At 37.8% G+C, this 18247-nt stretch overlaps 1 protein-coding gene across 1 annotated transcript in view; it reads left to right on the forward strand.

Annotated features, from left to right (window-relative positions):
* arfgef3 (ARFGEF family member 3) overlaps positions 1-18247 on the forward strand; it is an 82661-nt gene that overhangs the window by 22436 nt on the left and 41978 nt on the right. The window contains exons 6-18 of the mRNA XM_059359396.1: positions 611-727; positions 2186-2231; positions 3901-3985; positions 4247-4351; positions 5940-6058; positions 7305-7552; positions 7743-7855; positions 8804-8936; positions 9016-9617; positions 10865-11217; positions 14555-14721; positions 15421-15586; positions 16160-16267. Coding sequence (XP_059215379.1) covers positions 611-727; positions 2186-2231; positions 3901-3985; positions 4247-4351; positions 5940-6058; positions 7305-7552; positions 7743-7855; positions 8804-8936; positions 9016-9617; positions 10865-11217; positions 14555-14721; positions 15421-15586; positions 16160-16267 — 2362 coding nt within the window. The remainder of the gene's footprint in view (positions 1-610; positions 728-2185; positions 2232-3900; positions 3986-4246; positions 4352-5939; positions 6059-7304; positions 7553-7742; positions 7856-8803; positions 8937-9015; positions 9618-10864; positions 11218-14554; positions 14722-15420; positions 15587-16159; positions 16268-18247) is intronic.

Raw genomic sequence — 18247 nt, forward strand, 5'->3', positions numbered from 1 at the left:
ATATTATTGCTATTTTTTTCTTTTTTGTGTGTTGTTGTTGTTTGTTTGTTTGTTCATTGTTGACTCATTATGACTACATGGGTGTATGTGTAATTAGGTGTTTGCAAGTTAATAACAAGTTATGTATGTTAATAATGGTAATAACAAGTTTGTAAACTACATTGTTATGTGTTATACATACATATATATATAAATATTATTGTTGTTATATAACTGAATATAGTAAATTAACATAGGGAGAAGGGGTGGGATTTAATAAGCTTTGGCTTCTTCTTCTTCGTTTGTTTTTAAATATTCATCTTTTATTTGTGTTCAGATAAATTCTCAATCAAAAAAAAAGTGAAATTTCTTCTATCTTGTTTTTAGACTCCCCTTTTTTGCAGTGTACACCTTTCCTCTGCCCCCTCCCCCCTCCCTCGTATAAGTCTTGTAACCGTGCCAACCTGTGACGCCATGGAAACCTCCCTTAAATCTCCCTGATAGTTAAGTGATGCTTTCTTGGGACTGTGCGTCATGACCTGTGTCTGTTTTTTGTGACTCAGACATAAAAAGGATCACACACTGACAGATGGATTTGTGCGTTTATGTGTGTGTGTGTGTGTGTGTTCAGGTGTGTATCGAGACCTACGTGTCCAGCTGTCATCTGCGCAGCATCAACACGGCAGTCCGAGCCACGCTGAGTCAGATACTGGGAGACCTGACGCTGCAGCTACGGCACAGACAAGAGGTCAGAACCTTATACAAAACACACAGAGTGCAGAAGTTACACACACACACAAACACAGAATCTAGAAGTTACAGAGACACACACAGACATATAAACATATACAGGTGTGTGGCCACTGTAATAAACAAATCCATCATGTAAACTAATAACTAACACAGCAAAACTGAAACTATAATACTATTAATACTGCACTCTGCTTTATGAGAAACAAAAAGTGCAAAGCACACGATGAGTAGTTCACGTACACTGGGACATTACAGTATTCACAACAGAAACATGGTTGTGCAGAAAACTAATCGGAAGTGGACCTGAAATTAAAAGTGAATTAGTTAGTTAGACAACCAACAGAAATTGAATCTACAATTCTGATTTTGACCAATTAAATTGATACATTTGTCATTTTAAGGCATTCTGTTTTCTAGCTCCTAAAGATTTGCTGCTTTTGTGTGTTTTTTTTTGTAAATTATCCCTCCAAAAACCCAAATATCTTTAGGTTTGGGATAAAAAGAGTCAAACAATTTCATGCCATGACTGTGGGCTCTTAGAACTTATTACATCTTCAATTACAGACCTAATTAGTAGAGCCGGGACTTTAGCGCGTTAATTAAGATGAAAAATGAACGCGTTAAAAAAAATTGACGTATTTGAATCGCACTTATTTTTGCACCGCGGAACGTTTCTCACTGGATGAGTTTCAGGCGGACCGATTATACTGGAGCACCAACTAGCGTTCATGAGTTCAGACAACAACAAACCACAGTGAACATGAAGGAAGAAGCTGATGAGACGCTTTGGTTGGCCCCGTGGATGATGGGACATTTAGTTACTAAAAACCAACGGATGGAAGCGTCGATAAGAGCATGGTTGTGTTGCTATGCAACAAGGAATTCACATATCACCGCAGCACAAAAACCCCCAAAGTATTCTAGTTTACAGAAGGTCTACGTACCTATAGGCTACCTGAATTTCTGAAATGTACTATATTTCTAAATATGCTATTGCTACACTTAATGGCAAAAATTGCACTGGTCTGTTGGACTTGAACAAAAATAAACAATATTTTTGTTGCTTAAGCTTATGTATTCAGTCATTATTCAATGGTATACTAAAAATCCACGTGAAAAAAATTACTTCTCACTGTTCTCAGGTCAGATATTTATATGCGATTAAAATGCGGTTAATTTCGATTAATTAATTACAAAGCCTCTAATTAATTAGATAAATTGTTTTAATTTAATTTTTTTTTTTAATAATTGTTTGTGTCCCAGCCCTAATAATTAGTTAAAAGTATTGACTCAATATAAGCATCTTGCAAGAAGAAATATTGCAATTACGTTACACCTTCAGCTTTTATCAGACTGACATCATTATGTCACATTCACATCATACTTGTGTTGAAACAAAAGCCAAAAAGCCTGGCTGACAGTGAACCTGCCTCCCACTGTGTGTCCTCCACAGGGTGCAGACGGAGACGAGGTGACTGCACCGCCGCTGCACAGAAGAGGTACATCATTATCACTGCTGCTGTCCTTCACCTCTGCAGCTCTCCTCATCAGCTCCAGGGCTTTAATCACCTCCATTATATCATCATAGGATGAACACTCAGTATGAAGTCAGTGGCCATTTCCTGGTGGACAATCCACCACAGTTTAAGACAACAAATTCAACTTTTATAATGTTCAGGTCGATTTAAATCAGGGTATGATAGTAACTGTATCCTGGTTTGCATGAGACACTTTCACAGGGTGTTTTAAACCAGTGGTTCTCAACCTTTTTTTATTGATGAACCCCCTGTAAAATATTTTTTCAGCCAAGTACCCCCTAACCAGGGCAAAAATGAACACCACTTTTATTAATTATTAAGTTTAAGGCGTTAATGCAGCCAACATAAGTGAAAAGCTAACTATATGCTATAGAAGAGCAGGACACGCTTTAAATACACTTTAGACCAGTGGGTGTCAACCTTTTTTCAGTGATGTGAAAATTGTGAAATATTTTTTAGTTCCCCCTAAGGTTGAAAAAAAAAAAAAAGCCTTAAAAACAGAGCGCTGTGCCATCAGTGTTGATTTATTAAACTTTTGAACTGATAAACACGTACAAAATTCAAACATTTGAAATAAAAAAAAAACTATTTCAAACATTTTTCATGTTAATAATCCATGACTAAATGTATTGCAAATATTTCTCATCACTAAAATGTAGTGATTCAAACTAATGTAGTAAAAACAGTGAGCATATAAGCATTTAAAACTATAATTGCTACGCTTCAACCACGACTCCATCTTTGAGTTTTCAAGTGATTGACAGGTGATGCCAGGTGTCATATGACAGGTTGGGTCCAACCATCCTGGTATGGGGGACACTCTGGGTTTTTAGGATTATGAAATTGAATAGCCTACTGAATATAAAATTCATTTTATGAACTTATACTTATATTTTCCTAAAATATTTATTAAATAATTATTTTTAAAGGATTTTTGCATGGATGCTACTGTTTAAATGTATATTTTAAAATCTCACGTACCCCCTGGAGTGCCTTCACGTACCCCCATTTGAGAACCACTGTTTTAAATAAATACTTTGGTGAATATTTCAATTCTTTCTGAGGAAAATCTCATGTTTGGGCATATTAAGGCACACTCTTGCTTGATCGATACACTCCCAGCAAGCTTGTGTGTTGCTATTTGTTTTATTTTGTACTTCATACAGAGGATAAACCCTTTTGACTTTGTTAAACACATGCTCTTTACTTTAGCAGCACCCTCGGCTCGCAGCTGAGGTCTATTAGTCTGTTTTAGTGATAAGTACAAAGTGTTTTATGGCTGTTATAAAGCCGTTGTAATCAGCAGTCTGCATGCAGTGAGAAACACCTTCACAGTTAGACTGGCCGGGCTTGTTTATGACTAGTGTCATAAAGTCTCACACACACACACACACACACACACACACACACACACACACACACACAGTTTAGATGGATGCCTGTGTATGCAGAGAGACACAGAGATGCTTTAGATTTATTTTATTTATTAGAAAGAAATGAGGAGGCGAGAAAGCGAGTGAGAGGAGGAAGTAATGAGTGTCTTATCACTTCATGTACACATTGAATAAAGATAACGTAGTGTTGTAAATCCACTTCTCACTGTGTGTGTTTGGTGTGTGTGTGTGTGCAGATGTTTCTCCAACCAGCCAGGCTCTGTGTGAAGATGTGGTGACGGTTCTGACCGTTTTCTGTGAAAAACTGGAGTCAGTGGACAGGTAACACTGCGTGATGTGTGATGTTCTTTCTTCTGTTGTAATATTTATTTAGGTGATAATTCAGACTGAGGCTTGCTTTTTTTGTGAATCATCAGGGTTTGTTGTAGCTTCCCTGATCCCTTAGAAGTCTCAGTTACCTCACAGGAAACGGACTAATGGTAGCCGTAGTAAATAATGCTGGATAGTTTTTAATAAATAAATATGTAATGTGTAATGTTTTCCCTGAATTACTGAATCATGTTGTTTGTTTTCACCCTCCAGTGATAACCAGCTCCTGCAGCTCCTCTACCTGGAGTGCATCCTCTCCATGCTGAGCAGCTGTCCTCCCACAATGCACCTGTCCAGAGGTTTCACCGACCTCGTATGGTAAGACGTCTTCTATAATGTATTTTTGAAGTCCAATATGGAAGAAGCATCTCCATTGAGAATATTGAGAATATGCACTGCAAAAAACATGACGCATGTATTTTCTTCTTATATCTAGCAATAGTATCTTAATTATATTGTTTTGAGTATAATTTACCTACTGACCATAGCTTTATGTGCTTATTTAATCATTAGTATTTTTTATCATGTGCTTATTTAATTATCTTATTGTTTAAAGACTTGTTTTTAGGATTGACATTGTGAGCTTTTTCATGCTTTTAAAGCTATTCAACTGTTGAATATGGTGACTTTTTACCTAAAATATTGGCTCCATTTGAGAGTTTTAGTTGCATGTAGGTTGAATGCTATTTCAAAAGCATTTTCTATCCACCAAAACATGCTCATTTCAAGTATTACTGGCTTATTTTAATGTTACTACAGTTGGGCTTTTCAAGCCACAATTGCTCAAAATAAGTATATTTGGATTTATTTTAAGACTTCATTGTTTTTTTCAGTGCCTAGATATTTTTTTACTTATTTATAGAGTTCTTACAAAGAAAAATTACTTAATTGTACTTGTTTCAAGCATGTATTTGCTTAATTCTACTTATTTATTTATTTACTGACTGTCCCTGTCCGATGTGATGACGTTGAATGTTACCGACAACCACTGTAGTCTTATTTATTTATTTATTTATATAGCACCTTTCAAAACCAGGGTTACAAGGTGCTTTGCAAAATACAATATAATTGAGGCAATACAACAGTTAAAACAAAAATAAGAGAACATCATCAAAACAGTGAACAAGAATTAGATAAAATAATAGATAAAATAATAGAAACAAAAATTAAAATATATGTAAAAACATAAGAATTATGGCACAAATGCCAATCTGTACATGTGGGTTTTTAAAAGCTATTTAAAATGATACACAGACTCAGCTGTTGTGATACTGAGGGGGAGCTTGTTCCACAGCGTTGGAGCTAAAACAGTAAAGATGTGATCTCCCTTTGTCTTGAGCCTCGACCGTGGGACGCTTAGCAGCATGTGATTTTCAGATCTGAGGGATCTCAGTACAGAGTAGGGGCTTAAGAGTTCCGAAATATAGAGTGGAGCAAGACCACGGAGAGATTTATGGGTGATTAAGAGGATTTTAAACTGAAATCTGTATTTAGCCACTTGTTAGCAGCCGCCTTTTTAAGGACACGTAAAAACTCCAAAATTCACAAGTGGGGGTATTTATTAATGTCTTACAACAAAACGTAAACATCTCTTCAGCTTGTGTTAACTAGACCTTATTTCAGGCATCTAACCACCAACACATTCAAAATCCTCATTGAGTTGGAGAGGAGGGATGCAGAAAATGGTGCTAAAATGCTAATTCCTGTGGCATCCTATGATATGGTGTCAGTGATCTGGTTAAAACTTGGAGATTCTTTATGTGACATTATTGGGGACTTCTTGGATAATGGACAGTAATATGTTCTGCTTTTAATTTTTTACTGCTTTTTTTTTTTTTCAAAATCCCTCTAATACACTGCATTCTTATGTATCTATAACCTAAAAACCATTTATGTTATACTCCAGGAAGCAGCTGTGTCCGTCCCTCGTGGCCATCATGGGGAATCCTGTCAACGACAAAACCATCGCTTCCCACCATGGCTACATGGGGGCACAAGACCGTCTGTCAGATAGACTTAGTCTAGGTAACTGAATGTCACAATTATTTTTGCATTTGTACAAAAACATGATTACAAGTTTGAGTCAGTTGGAATGAAACTGAGGAGCCTGTACTCCAAACATCACGAAAGAAACATTTTGACAGGTTAAAAGCAGCTGCAATCAGTAACGCTGTTGCAGATATGTTGCTACAGCTTTTTTAAGGACCCAGAAGTGTGAAACTGATCCACAAATCCCATATTTTTTTAATCCTCTCAATGCTTGTTCTATTATAGTGCTGCTCGGCCTGCTTTTCATTCTCCTGCAGCTCTAAATTCTTCAGTGAAAGATTTTAGAGATAAGCAGTTGTTGTAACCAAGCTTCATGCCAACTCACAGCTTTGAAAGAAGTCTGTTCACCTAATTAGTGATTAATAATTCAGTGATTCACAGTCTGTGTCCATTTTGGACAAAATTAAATGGAAAAGTGGTTGTTTTTTCCTCATCAGCTTGATGATGTCATCTGCAGAACAGCGACACTCTCTAAACTCAGTTTAACCCTTTGATGCACAACATGGGTCTAAAGTGACCCGACTACTTTTATATTCTATATCTTTGTAATAAATTAACTTCATCATTTATATTGCAGGTTTTCCTCAAATAACTTGTTTTTGATCATCATACGTCTTAATTTTTTGTTTTCATTTCTTACTTTTTGAATAAAAACCCTTTTTTTATCACTACACTTCTAATGCACAAGGTCATTTTTGACCCATGTTCTGCCTTAGAAGGTGTTTGTATGTTGTCATCAATTCACCAATCACCAATTTAAAACCTGACAAAGAAGACACAAATATTAACTATCCTATTTTGTTAAATTGGTGTTTTGTCAAATGGAAATTATTATTTTGTGGCTCTAATACGTCTCAAATGTTAAAATATGTGATTTTCCAATGTAAAGTTAAACCTTAAAAATAAGACGCACATATTTACACATATACTCAAAATGTTAATTTACTGTATCACTACACTTCTAATGCACAATGTCATTTTTGACCCATGTGTGTAAACTTGGTGTACTAATACAAATACAAAAACTATTTTTCTTCATAAAGTATGAAAGGAAAAATGTATATAATGATCTGTTGTAATAAAAAAAAAGATTCAAACACACAGCCAGCATTAAATAACATGTGAAAGGAATGTGGGTCATTTTTGACCCATGTTGTGCATTAGAAGGTGTTTATATGTTGTGCATCAAAGGGTTAAAGTCCCTCCTTGTTTCCTCTGCCAGGAATCAGCCATGAGGTGGACTCCTTCGGTGGAGGAGTATCCGATCAAGGCAGGGGCTCCGGCTGCTCCTCCAGTGCCCCCGCCAGAATTGCCCCGGTGGTGCGGACTGTGTGCTACATCGCCGCGGAGCTGGTGCGCCTGGTGAGCTGCGTGGAATCGATGAAGCCGGTGTTGCAGTCCCTCTACCACAGGATCCTGCTGTACCCGCCTCCTCAGCACCGCACCGAGGCCATCCGCATCATGAAGGAGGTGAGAGGAGGAGGAGGAGGAAGAGGAGCCGTTACTGCTGACATTTTTCCAAAGCATATTAAAACTTTTCAGATTGATTTTCTACCTTCAGGCAGCCATTGATTTTCTCTCCACTTCCCCAAAGTATAAGTAGGTAATTCATTATGCTGCAATCTATTTCTGTGTGTGTGTGTGTGTGTGTGTGTGTCAGATTCTGGGCAGTCCCCAGCGGCTGTACGACCTTGCGGGCCCGTGTGTGGCTGAACCCGAAACCAGGAAGCGCTCCTTCTCGAAGAGGAAGTCCCACCTGGACCTGTTAAAGCTGTGAGTAACTGAAATGCATCATCAAAGCTAAGCAGTGTTAGTTCTCCCACGTTTAACCCTCTGGAGTCTCCAAAAGCTCCAAATCATGACTTCTTCATGACATCCAGACTAGAAAACAAAGCAGCGTGGAGCCCTACTGTAAATTACCTCTAAAGTTCTGGCTGTAAACTCCATGAGGCCAGTTTCAGTTTGATGATGATATACCAAGTAAAACTGGAGACAAGCTCAAATATATTTTGTATAAAATTATAGAACTGGATGGAACCCTCTTATATGTTATATTTGCAACCTTTGTTCACATTTGCAACATTTAAATTTCTATATTGAGCATGATAGTGTTTTGAAAGTAAAAAAAAAGATTCAAAATCACATTTTATGTTGGACTAAAGGACTAAAAAAGATACATGACCAAAAAAAGACACAAAATGACCAAAAAAGACACAAAATGGCCAAAAAAAGACACAAATAACCAAAAAAGACACAACAAAAGACACAAAATGACTAAAATGCATGCTAAAATAGAGTCCCGCTAGAATAAAACCAGAGTTGGATGACAGGATCACACAATCACAAGATCACATTTTATGTTGGTTTTTCTTTCTTTCTTTTTGGTTCAAAATGTTGATCCAGTAAGTCAGAATAAAAAACAAATTATTATAAGGTCATATTGGTAAGGTTGTGCTGAAAAAAAAATATACCAACATGGCATTTAAACATTTTTAAGTGGTGTATACAGGCAGGATGAAAAGGATTCAAAAATGGACAAAATAGCCCAAGACTCCATAGAGTTAAAATGATCAAATAATACATTCAGCATCATCCTGAGCTTAATGTTTGTCATTCCTTAAATATGAAGAATACAATATGTTCCCTCATAATTAATTTCACACTGACAAGTCATAAATAATTAATCCTCACTGATTAGTGTGTTTCTGCTTCCTTCTAAAGAGTGATGGACGGGATGACGGAGGCCTGTATGAAGGGGGGCATCGAGGCGTGTTACTCTTCGGTGTCGTGTGCGTGTGCTCTGCTCGGGGCGCTGGACGAACTGTCACAGGGTCGCGGCATCCAGTCTGAGCAGGTATGCCCCAGAGGTAATTACAGTACAGTTGAGAATCTGGTTTTGGGTTTAAAACAGTAACCTGGCAGCTGTTTCTCAGGCTCGACTTCTCCTGAGAAGACTGGAAGATCTAAAAGATGGGACGGAGTCGACACGTGAGTCCATGGAGATCAACGAGGCGGACTTCAGGTGGCAGAGACACATCCTGTCCTCTGAGCAGGCTCCCTGGGACCCCAGCTCTTCTTCCTCCAACGTGACCACCACGGGAACCACCGAGCGCAGCCCTGACATCAGCATTAGCATCACCACGGAAACGGGCCAGACCACAGTGGATCTGGAGGTGGGGGAGCTGGGCGTGGGTCTGGTCCACACCACGCCCGAGGAGTGTGGGGAGGACGCACGCCTCCAGTCGCCCTCATCCTGCAGTGGCCCGGAGGGGACCAAACGTGAGCCGAGCCTCCAGGTGACCAAGGGGAGCCAGCGGCAGGAGGGAGGAGGAGGTGTAAGGGAGGTGGAGGGGAGAGGAGAGAAAGAGAGAGCAGGAGGAGGAGGAGGAGGAGAGAGAGGAGCTGTCGTTCCTCCAGATGTGGTGCAGCGAAGTCACGGCCTCGTCTATCCCGACATCACCAACTTCCTGTCAGTGGAGTCCAGGACCAGAACGCACCACGGAGCCGGGTCACGATACAGCGAGAGCAACTTCAGGTGCGTGTGTGTATATCTATATATTATTAAAATGTCATTCAATGTCATGCAGAATTCTGCAGAATCAATACTACATTAGAGGGGGCCACGGGGCAATCGCACCGAGCACTGGCCCCTACAGCAATAGCTTTCTTCTTCCTCTTCCGGACATGATTTCGTCCTGCTACTAGTCCTTATTATATATCAAAACGTGCGGTTTGATTGGGATCGGTATGCTATTACTGTTCTCTACGAAATATGAATTTTTCGCAATGTAGGTTGCGAAAAACTGCCCAAAATTTTGCATTTAATTGAATGGGACAGCCGGAGCTGAGCGAAAAAGAACAATAATTAGAGATTTTCAAACGTCTACTTCTCCGGCCTAATTTCACCTAGAGACTCCATTTAAACTTTAAACAGTAGACACAAGTCTTGTGTATTGGTGTATTAATCCACGTTGCGATAGGTCATATAGTTTTTTATCAATCCCTGTTCAATGACCATGATCATTTTTGGAGAAATTCTGAGATTATAATGTGTGTGTATTGCATGGAATGTTCGTGTCAGAGTGTGTGATGTCATCGCCAGAGTGCAGAGGGAGAGATAAAACTGTCAAAAAATAAATTTGAAAACTGCGCTCCAGGCCACAAATTCCACTCTACAGAAATAATTTATACATAGAAACGTAGGAAAATTTGTCTCCTCATTCACAATCCTCTATTATTATATCCTTTATATTATTTTATGTTTAAATTAGTATCTATATCCAAAGCAGACCGTGGTAAGTACAATTACTGCTTGGTTTTGAGTTGGATTTTGTGTTTTTTATATCATTATTTCTCTGAAAAAAAGCAAAATTGAAATCTAAAACTTTGTCACAAGATAAAACGGACATCAAGGAGTTCATTTTTAGTTATAACTCAATTTTGACCAAAAATGTAGTTACTGCAGTTAGACTTTGTAGGGCAGTATACTATAGCTGTGTGGAAAAGCCACAACCTGACAATCACATTTTGGCCATTGATGTATTCTTCAATGCAGAACTGAGGAGAACTTTGAAAATGGTGGTTACATTTGCATTCCTGCACAATAATATATAACTTGAATTAACAAATGAAGTAAAGTTGTGCACTGTGGCACCTTTTTCAAGACCAACTCAAACCGATGGCTGCCTGAAAAGAAGAAAATAGTTAAATTTCTTACATTATGCCTTGAAAATGGTTATCAACATAAAAATGATCTAAGTAATCCCCCTGTTGGTCCTGCAGTATGGAGGAGCAGGACTTGTCGCGGACAGAGTTCGACTCATGTGACCAGTATTCCATGGCTGCTGAAAAAGACTCGGGCCGCTCCGACGTGTCTGACATCGGCTCTGACAACGTGTCCCTGGCTGACGAGGAGCAGCAGACTCCTCGGGACTGCCCGGGCCACCGCTCCCTGCGCACCGCCGCCCTGTCCCTCAAACTGCTCCGCAACCAGGAGGCGGACCAGCAGAGCGCCCGGCTCTTCGTTCAGTCGCTGGCGGCGCTGCTGCCCCGGCTGCTGGGACTGGCCACCACCACCGACGTGGACCTGTCCCTGCAGAACTTCTCCTCCACCTTCTGCTCCGGACTGCAGGCTGGTGAGAGACGGAGCATTGATTCAGTGTGTTCATGCCTTTTGGTCCCGTGTGTGTGTGTGTGTGTGTGTGTGTGTGTGTCTGTGTGTGTGTGTGTCTTCGTTCAACTTGTCTCTGAGATCATCATGGGTATTCAAGCCCCTTTTTAATACAACATATACATTTTACCTGAAAATCAACAAGTAAGTTAAACTTGAGTGTATGTCAAGTGGTCCAAAGGAAGATAAAAAAAAAATCTGAAAGTGTGTATTAAGTTACCCCACAAATCATTATAAACCTGACAAGTCCCTAAGAAGCGGTCCCTGGTCAGGTGAGGGACTCTGCTTTGTCTGATTGACTATTTGAAGTGATATCTGTGTTTCTGGCTGCTCCAGTATGTTACCTGATTTTTTTCAGGGCTGTAGAACCTTCAGAAAGGGCGGTTCCCACGTTGCATGTTCTAGTCTTGTGTCCCAACGATGTGCTATAGACAAGGCTGTGTGTGTGTGTGTGTGTGTGTGTGTGTGTGTGTGTCAGGGTTATTATAGTTAACGAAAACTAACAAAATAACGAAAACTTTAAACCTAAAAAAACCATAACTAATTGGCTTTATCGCCAAGTGATACTCCAAAATAATGACAATAAAATGCTGGCATTAGTTTTGATCATTAGTGGAGAATCTTATCAACATTCAGAGGTAAAATAAAAGATAAAATAGGACTCACTTCTTATTCTTCTTATTTTAAGCTTGATTTGGATGGATACAAAGGTTCTTTAAAACGCTGTGGGAATCTGTCTACTTTTGAAATATTTTGCTGTCATAATTCATGGTTCTGCATACCAAGGTCATTATAGTTAATGAAAACTAATGAAATAACGAAAACTAGGATTGAAAAAACATTTTCGTTAGCTGAAATACAAATAAAAATGAGATTTTTTTAAAAAACGATAACTAACTGAAACTGTATTTTGTGGTTACAAAACTAACTAAGACTAACTAGAATTATAGTGAAAAAGTCCTTCGTTTTCGTCTTTGTCAACTTTTTTTCATACGTAAACCTTTTTGGTTGATATGAAATCTATTTAATCTATCTGGTTTTATGACTTATAAACTTATTGGGGCTGAGATGGATCAGACAAGGGAAATAAAGGAACATTTATTGTGACTTTTTTGAATCTGGCACCCAACAAATACCCCAATACAAAAAAACTAAAACTAGCACTAAAACTAATAAAAACTAAACTAAAACTAAGCATTTTCCAAAAAATTAAAACTAATTAAAACTAGCAAACTCTCTCTAAAAACTCATTAAAACTAACTGAATTTGAAAACAAAAAATCACAACGAAATTAAAACTAAAACTAATGAAAAATCCAAAACTATTATAACCTTGGTGTGTGTTAGCTAGACATGATATTCAGGGTGTTGGCTGAAGGTGGAGTCAGTGTCTGTCCTGATTTACCTGCTCAGGCAACAGGGAAGTATCTGCTGCTGGTTGGATCGCAGAATGAGACACTCACTGTTTGAAGAGCAATATAAACCTTTAAATGGATCCCACTGAGGTAAAGGGAACATTAAGTAAAATGTAAATATCTTCCTGCAGGTAATCACTAAACATTGTGTGAATGTGAAAACTGTAGCTACTCTATATTCACTTCATCACTTTTGAGCAGTTTAATAAAACGTTTTTGCCTGCGAGGCACAGCCCATAATCCATCTGTAAAAGCAGCGAGCCTGCTGGGAGTTTTTACATCAGCAGAGCAAAATTCCGAATCAAATTAAACTATACAGTTAAGTGATTTAATTAATTTGGCCGAGGCTGCAAATCCCCGGGGTGAGTTTCTGATTAAAACACTTGACTTATCACCAGATTACAGTTTATATCTCACTTCTCCTCTCTCACCTTCATTTTCTCTCTCTTTCTCTCTCTCTGTTTCATCCCTCGCTTGTTTACTAACTTTCCTCTTTTCCCCAAACATCTCTCCCTCCTCCTTCTCCCATGCTCCCCGTCTCTCTGTCCTCATCTTCCCTCACCCTCGCCTTGTGTCTCATTTCCATCTACATTAACCCATTTAGGCCTAAAACGCCTGGAAAAAATGTCTGGAAAACCTCTGGGCGATTTTGAAAGAACCCCCTAAAACCTGAAGTTTATCTGGAAATTCAACAGAAGATTTTTCAGCCTCTGTAGCAGATAGAAATGAAATTCAAAAAGTATTTGAGAGCTTATACCTCTGGCTTTAATGAGAAGTTGAGTTATTTGTCCAAACCTTCAATAAAGTTTTTTAAGAAATCAACAAACTCAGCAAATGTTACATTTGACTGAATAAAAATCCTATGCATAATACTAATGCATGCCCATTAGCAAGATGCATACATGATTTGACCATTGGAAGAAATAGACAGTTCTCATTAGCCTACTGTAATAAAAAAAAATAATAAAAAAAATAAAAATAATAATAATAATAATAATAATAATTATTATTATTATTATTATTATTATTATTATTATTATTATTATTATTATTATTAATAATAATAATAATAACAATAATAATAATTTATAATTATTATTATTATTATTATTAATAATAATAATAATAATAATAATAATACATTTAATCTATATTGCACTTTTCAGGTTACTCAACGACGTATAAAATAATATAAGACATAAACAGTCATGATTTCTTATATCATCATCACAATCAATTAGTATTATTATTGTTATTATCTCCGGATGGCCACAAATCTGTCTGTTCTTCGGTGAAAATATGTCGTCTAAAAACATATTACTCATCCATAAATGCCGGTCGGTTGGTTCCGAGGATTCAAAGTCCGGATCAGCAATAAAATCATCGGCGCTGTTTTCATCAAGATCGCTTCCGTCACTTACTTCTGAGCTCCTCCGCTATAGTCATCTTCCACCATGATTTCAAAATTCTGGAAAAGTCCCATGATGCATTGTGACACTCCCACATGTATTCTGATGCATTTCATTGGCCAAGAGGCCAAAATAGGTGGAAAAAAACCACAAATACTACAAAACGACGTTTCCACTTTTCCGGCCTTACTGGTAGAATAACGCAACAGCGCTCCCGGTTTTAATGGTAGAAATCCCGGTTTAAATGGGTTAATCTTTAGATTTTGTCCACTCCTTCCTTCTCTCTATTTATCTGATCCTTGTCTGCCTTTTTCTCTTTCTCACCCTCTTCTCTCTCTTTCCTTCCTTTACCTTTTGACGACTTTTGAGTTCCTTTCTGATCTCTTTCTGTTGTTTATTGTCACATGCTGATCTATATGATGAGCAGGAGCAATGAAGGAAAGTTTTAAATATAAAAAAAACCCTCCGTCTCCCTGCAGGTGGGATCCACTCTCCAGGTTTTGAGACGGGGGACACTCTGAGCTGTCAGTTTCTGATGAACGCAGACGGTCTCTACCTGGTGTCGTACTACGCTCTCCTGCTCAATCTCAAACTCTGCTGCTGCGACTACTACAGACGGCGAACGCTCACACCCGTCCTCAGCCTGGTGAGCAGGAAAGAATGGATGACTTGCATGTTGTAGTATTGCTATTTTTAATTTTGTAAAATATCTGCATATTTCTTCCACCACTACTGAGTAAAGTAGAAGAAGATAAGTAGAGAAGGCAAGAGTAAGTTGAAAAGAAAAGGCTTGCACTGCAAAAAAGGTGTGTCTAAAAACAAGATAAAAACACTAAATCTGAGGGAAATGATCTTGCTGCATGGTCAGATAATTTCACTTGACAAGATTTCTTAAATAAAGATTATTAGATCTAGAAATAAGCATGTTGTACGCTTAATATAGGAAATTAACTCTTAAAACAAGATAAATTATCTAACATTTCTAAATCTAAAGTTTTTTTTTATCTTGGTAAGAAACAAATAATTTGCAGTGCACTCTGCTCGGCCAGTTCATCGCTAAAATCGGCCAATTTATCCAGTTTTAAGAGTTAATTTCTTATTTTAAGTGTTCAACATACTTATTTCTAGATTTAATCATCTTAATTTAAGAAATCTTGTCAAGTGAAATTATCTGTCCATGCAGCAAGATCATTTCCCTCAGATTTAGTGTTTTTATCTTGTTTTTAGACGCACATTTTTTGCAGTGTGCATCTGCCATGCTGGAAAATGAGAAAAATATATACTCCGTGCACCGTTTCCCAAGCCTGAGTAGATGAGATTTGCTGTGTTTTGTGTGTTTTTTCAGAAGGAGCTGGTGCGCCTTATCCAGAGCAGCGGGGTCCTCGTGGTTCTGTCTTCGGCCTGGATCGAGGAGCTCTACCACCAGGTGTTAGAACGCAACCTGCTGGGCGAGGCCGGGTACTGGGGCTCACCTGAAGACCACAGACTGCCCCTCATCACCATGCTGACAGGTACACTCACACCCAGTTGAGCTTAGGCTGGACTCCACATCATCTAAACATACCCTAAGCCGCGTTCTCACTGGAAGCTGGAAGCATTAAATGACTGAAAAATGTACCTCTTTCCTGAACATTTTCACTCAAACTCACCAATTTACTAATTTGAGCAAAGTTCTTTAAATGTAAGGTCTTTGAATCAAAGCCTCCTTAATTGTTTTTTCTTTAAAGATAGTAAAAACATGGTAACACTTTATAACAAGAAAATTTGCATGGGGGCTGTATAGCACTTTGTTAATGGTTCATAATTGGTTTATAAACCATCTATAAACATAACTTAGATGGTTATTGTAAAGTGTTACCAAAAACATGATTAAAATAATGTAAAAACCATGGATTCCTTGCAGTGCAGTTTTCTAAATAACATCAAATTCTGAATATTTACACAGAAATCATATCATCAGATGATTAATCATGTTCGTCAAAAGCTAACTTAAGCTGATAAATAAGACAGATGTCTTGACAGCTTGTCTCCTTTTTATTCCTCCTTTCCTCCCCTCTCCTCCCTTCCTGCTCCTCTCCTCTCAGATATTGACGGTCTGGGCAGCAGTGCGATTGGTGGTCAGCTGATCAGGAGGGCATCCAACCAATCACCACTCAGCTGTGACAAGGCAGGAAGTGACACTGTGATGGCTGGTCAGTATCCCGTCATCTTAAAACTACCCCAAAACCTCAGAAACATGATGAATGATTAAGTGATTGATCATTCATCCATTAATAATCTGTGAATTATTCATTAGTTCCACACTGCTGTAATAGAATTAGATTATTTCCCAGTCAGCAGCCGGGTTTTATTATAGGTCCAAAACCTCAGAGATTTTTTAATGACTATTTTTTGGAATAGTGTTCAGAGGAGGACCTTTTCCCAAGCGCCGCTAAATCAGCTCAAGCCTTCTGAAGAGAGTTCACTGAGCCTGAAACTGCTGCTGTGTTAATCAGCTGAAAACGCTGCGTTGGCTGTGTGCAGACACAGTCAAGTGCTCCAACCTTTTTTTTGAGGTACTTTGAAAATTATAGGCCACAGAAGAGCAAGGCCATAACAGATGAAAAGATGAATATTGTGGTGTTTTATGTCCTGAAGGGCTGCAACAGAGAACACTTTGCAATTGCTTGCAACATCATTAAACATCAATTAACATCTACATGTTATATATATCTACAGTATAGTGTTCAATATAATAGCAGTCCAATGTGACTAACCAGATTAATCCAGGTTTTTAGTATATTTTTTATTGCTACATGGCAAACAAGGTACCAGTAGGTGCAGTAGATTCTCAGAAAACCAACAAGACCCAGCATTTGTGATATGCACGCTCTGCCGTTGACTTTACAAACTCAAAACTGTTTTGTACAAACTTTTTTTGTTTCTAGGATTTAGCAATCCTGTGAATCACTAAAGTAATATTTAGTTGTATTTTATAACTGCCTCACATCTGTGTGGCATGGAGTCAACCAACTCGTGGCACCTTTCAGCTGTTATTCCACTCCAAGATTCTTTAACAACATTCCACAATTCATTTACATTTCTTGGTTTTGCTTCAGAAACAGCATTTTTTTTAGTGTGCAAATATGCAAAAAACCTGGATTAATCTGGTTAGTCACATTGAACTGCTATTATATTGAGCATTACTGTATATATATATATATATATATATTCACTGGATGATTTGAAACTTGTTACATATAATGAATAATTACTTCACCAAGCAACTTGTGTTTCTGGTTTTTGGATCTAAATACGTATATGAAGAAGTGAAAGGATTTCTGTTACAATGTGCAGAAATGTATAAGCAATTACTTTTGTGCATTTGAGGTTTTTTTTTTAAATTATTATTTTTTTATTATCTACTGCACTTTAGATTGTATTTGTGTCCATCCAATCAAATCATCACTTTAAAAAGAACAAAGAGGTGAATTGGTGGATGTGACCACATATTTTTAACCCATAAGAACCCATGGTGACACACGTGTAACAAACACTTTAAATCTTCTAGAATCTCCCATATTCAGCTTTATGCTTAACATTAACTCATTAAATCTCTAAGTGACGTATACTCAACACCCTGGTGTGGTGGTCATGTGACTTTGACAAGAAGTGACTTCTCCAAAACATGGGTGTGACTTGAAACAGAAATGTGAAAAAGTAGCTAATTTCAAAAAGCTTATTTTTTGTTACGAGGCTAAATTTAAACCCATTTAACAATTCAGTTAATGTCCTGTATTGCATTTACCTGTTCTGACCAAATTTCATGAACAAATTCATATTAAACAAGTTACAAAAATATCGATGAGACGTAAATGTCACATCGGGCTTTTAACCTAAAAATCGTCATGGAAAACCCGATGTGACATATTTGTCACAATAATAAAAATGGTAATAGGCCACTCAATTATTTTCCCTATTTAAATTATTTTGAAGTGATATAAAGTACATTTGACCAATTGTAAACAAAAAATAATCCTGGAAAAAAAAAGGAAAATCATAAACATAAATTCCATAAAAGCTCAATGATATATAGAGATATATGTCACATCTAGGGGTTGTATTTTTTTTTAAAACAACAGAATGTGTTCTACGTGGTCCACTAGATCTGTGGTATGTCCCCAATAATTTTC

The sequence above is a fragment of the Centropristis striata genome, chromosome 20 (assembly GCF_030273125.1).
Source record: "Centropristis striata isolate RG_2023a ecotype Rhode Island chromosome 20, C.striata_1.0, whole genome shotgun sequence".
NCBI classification, from domain to species: Eukaryota; Metazoa; Chordata; class Actinopteri; order Perciformes; family Serranidae; genus Centropristis; species Centropristis striata.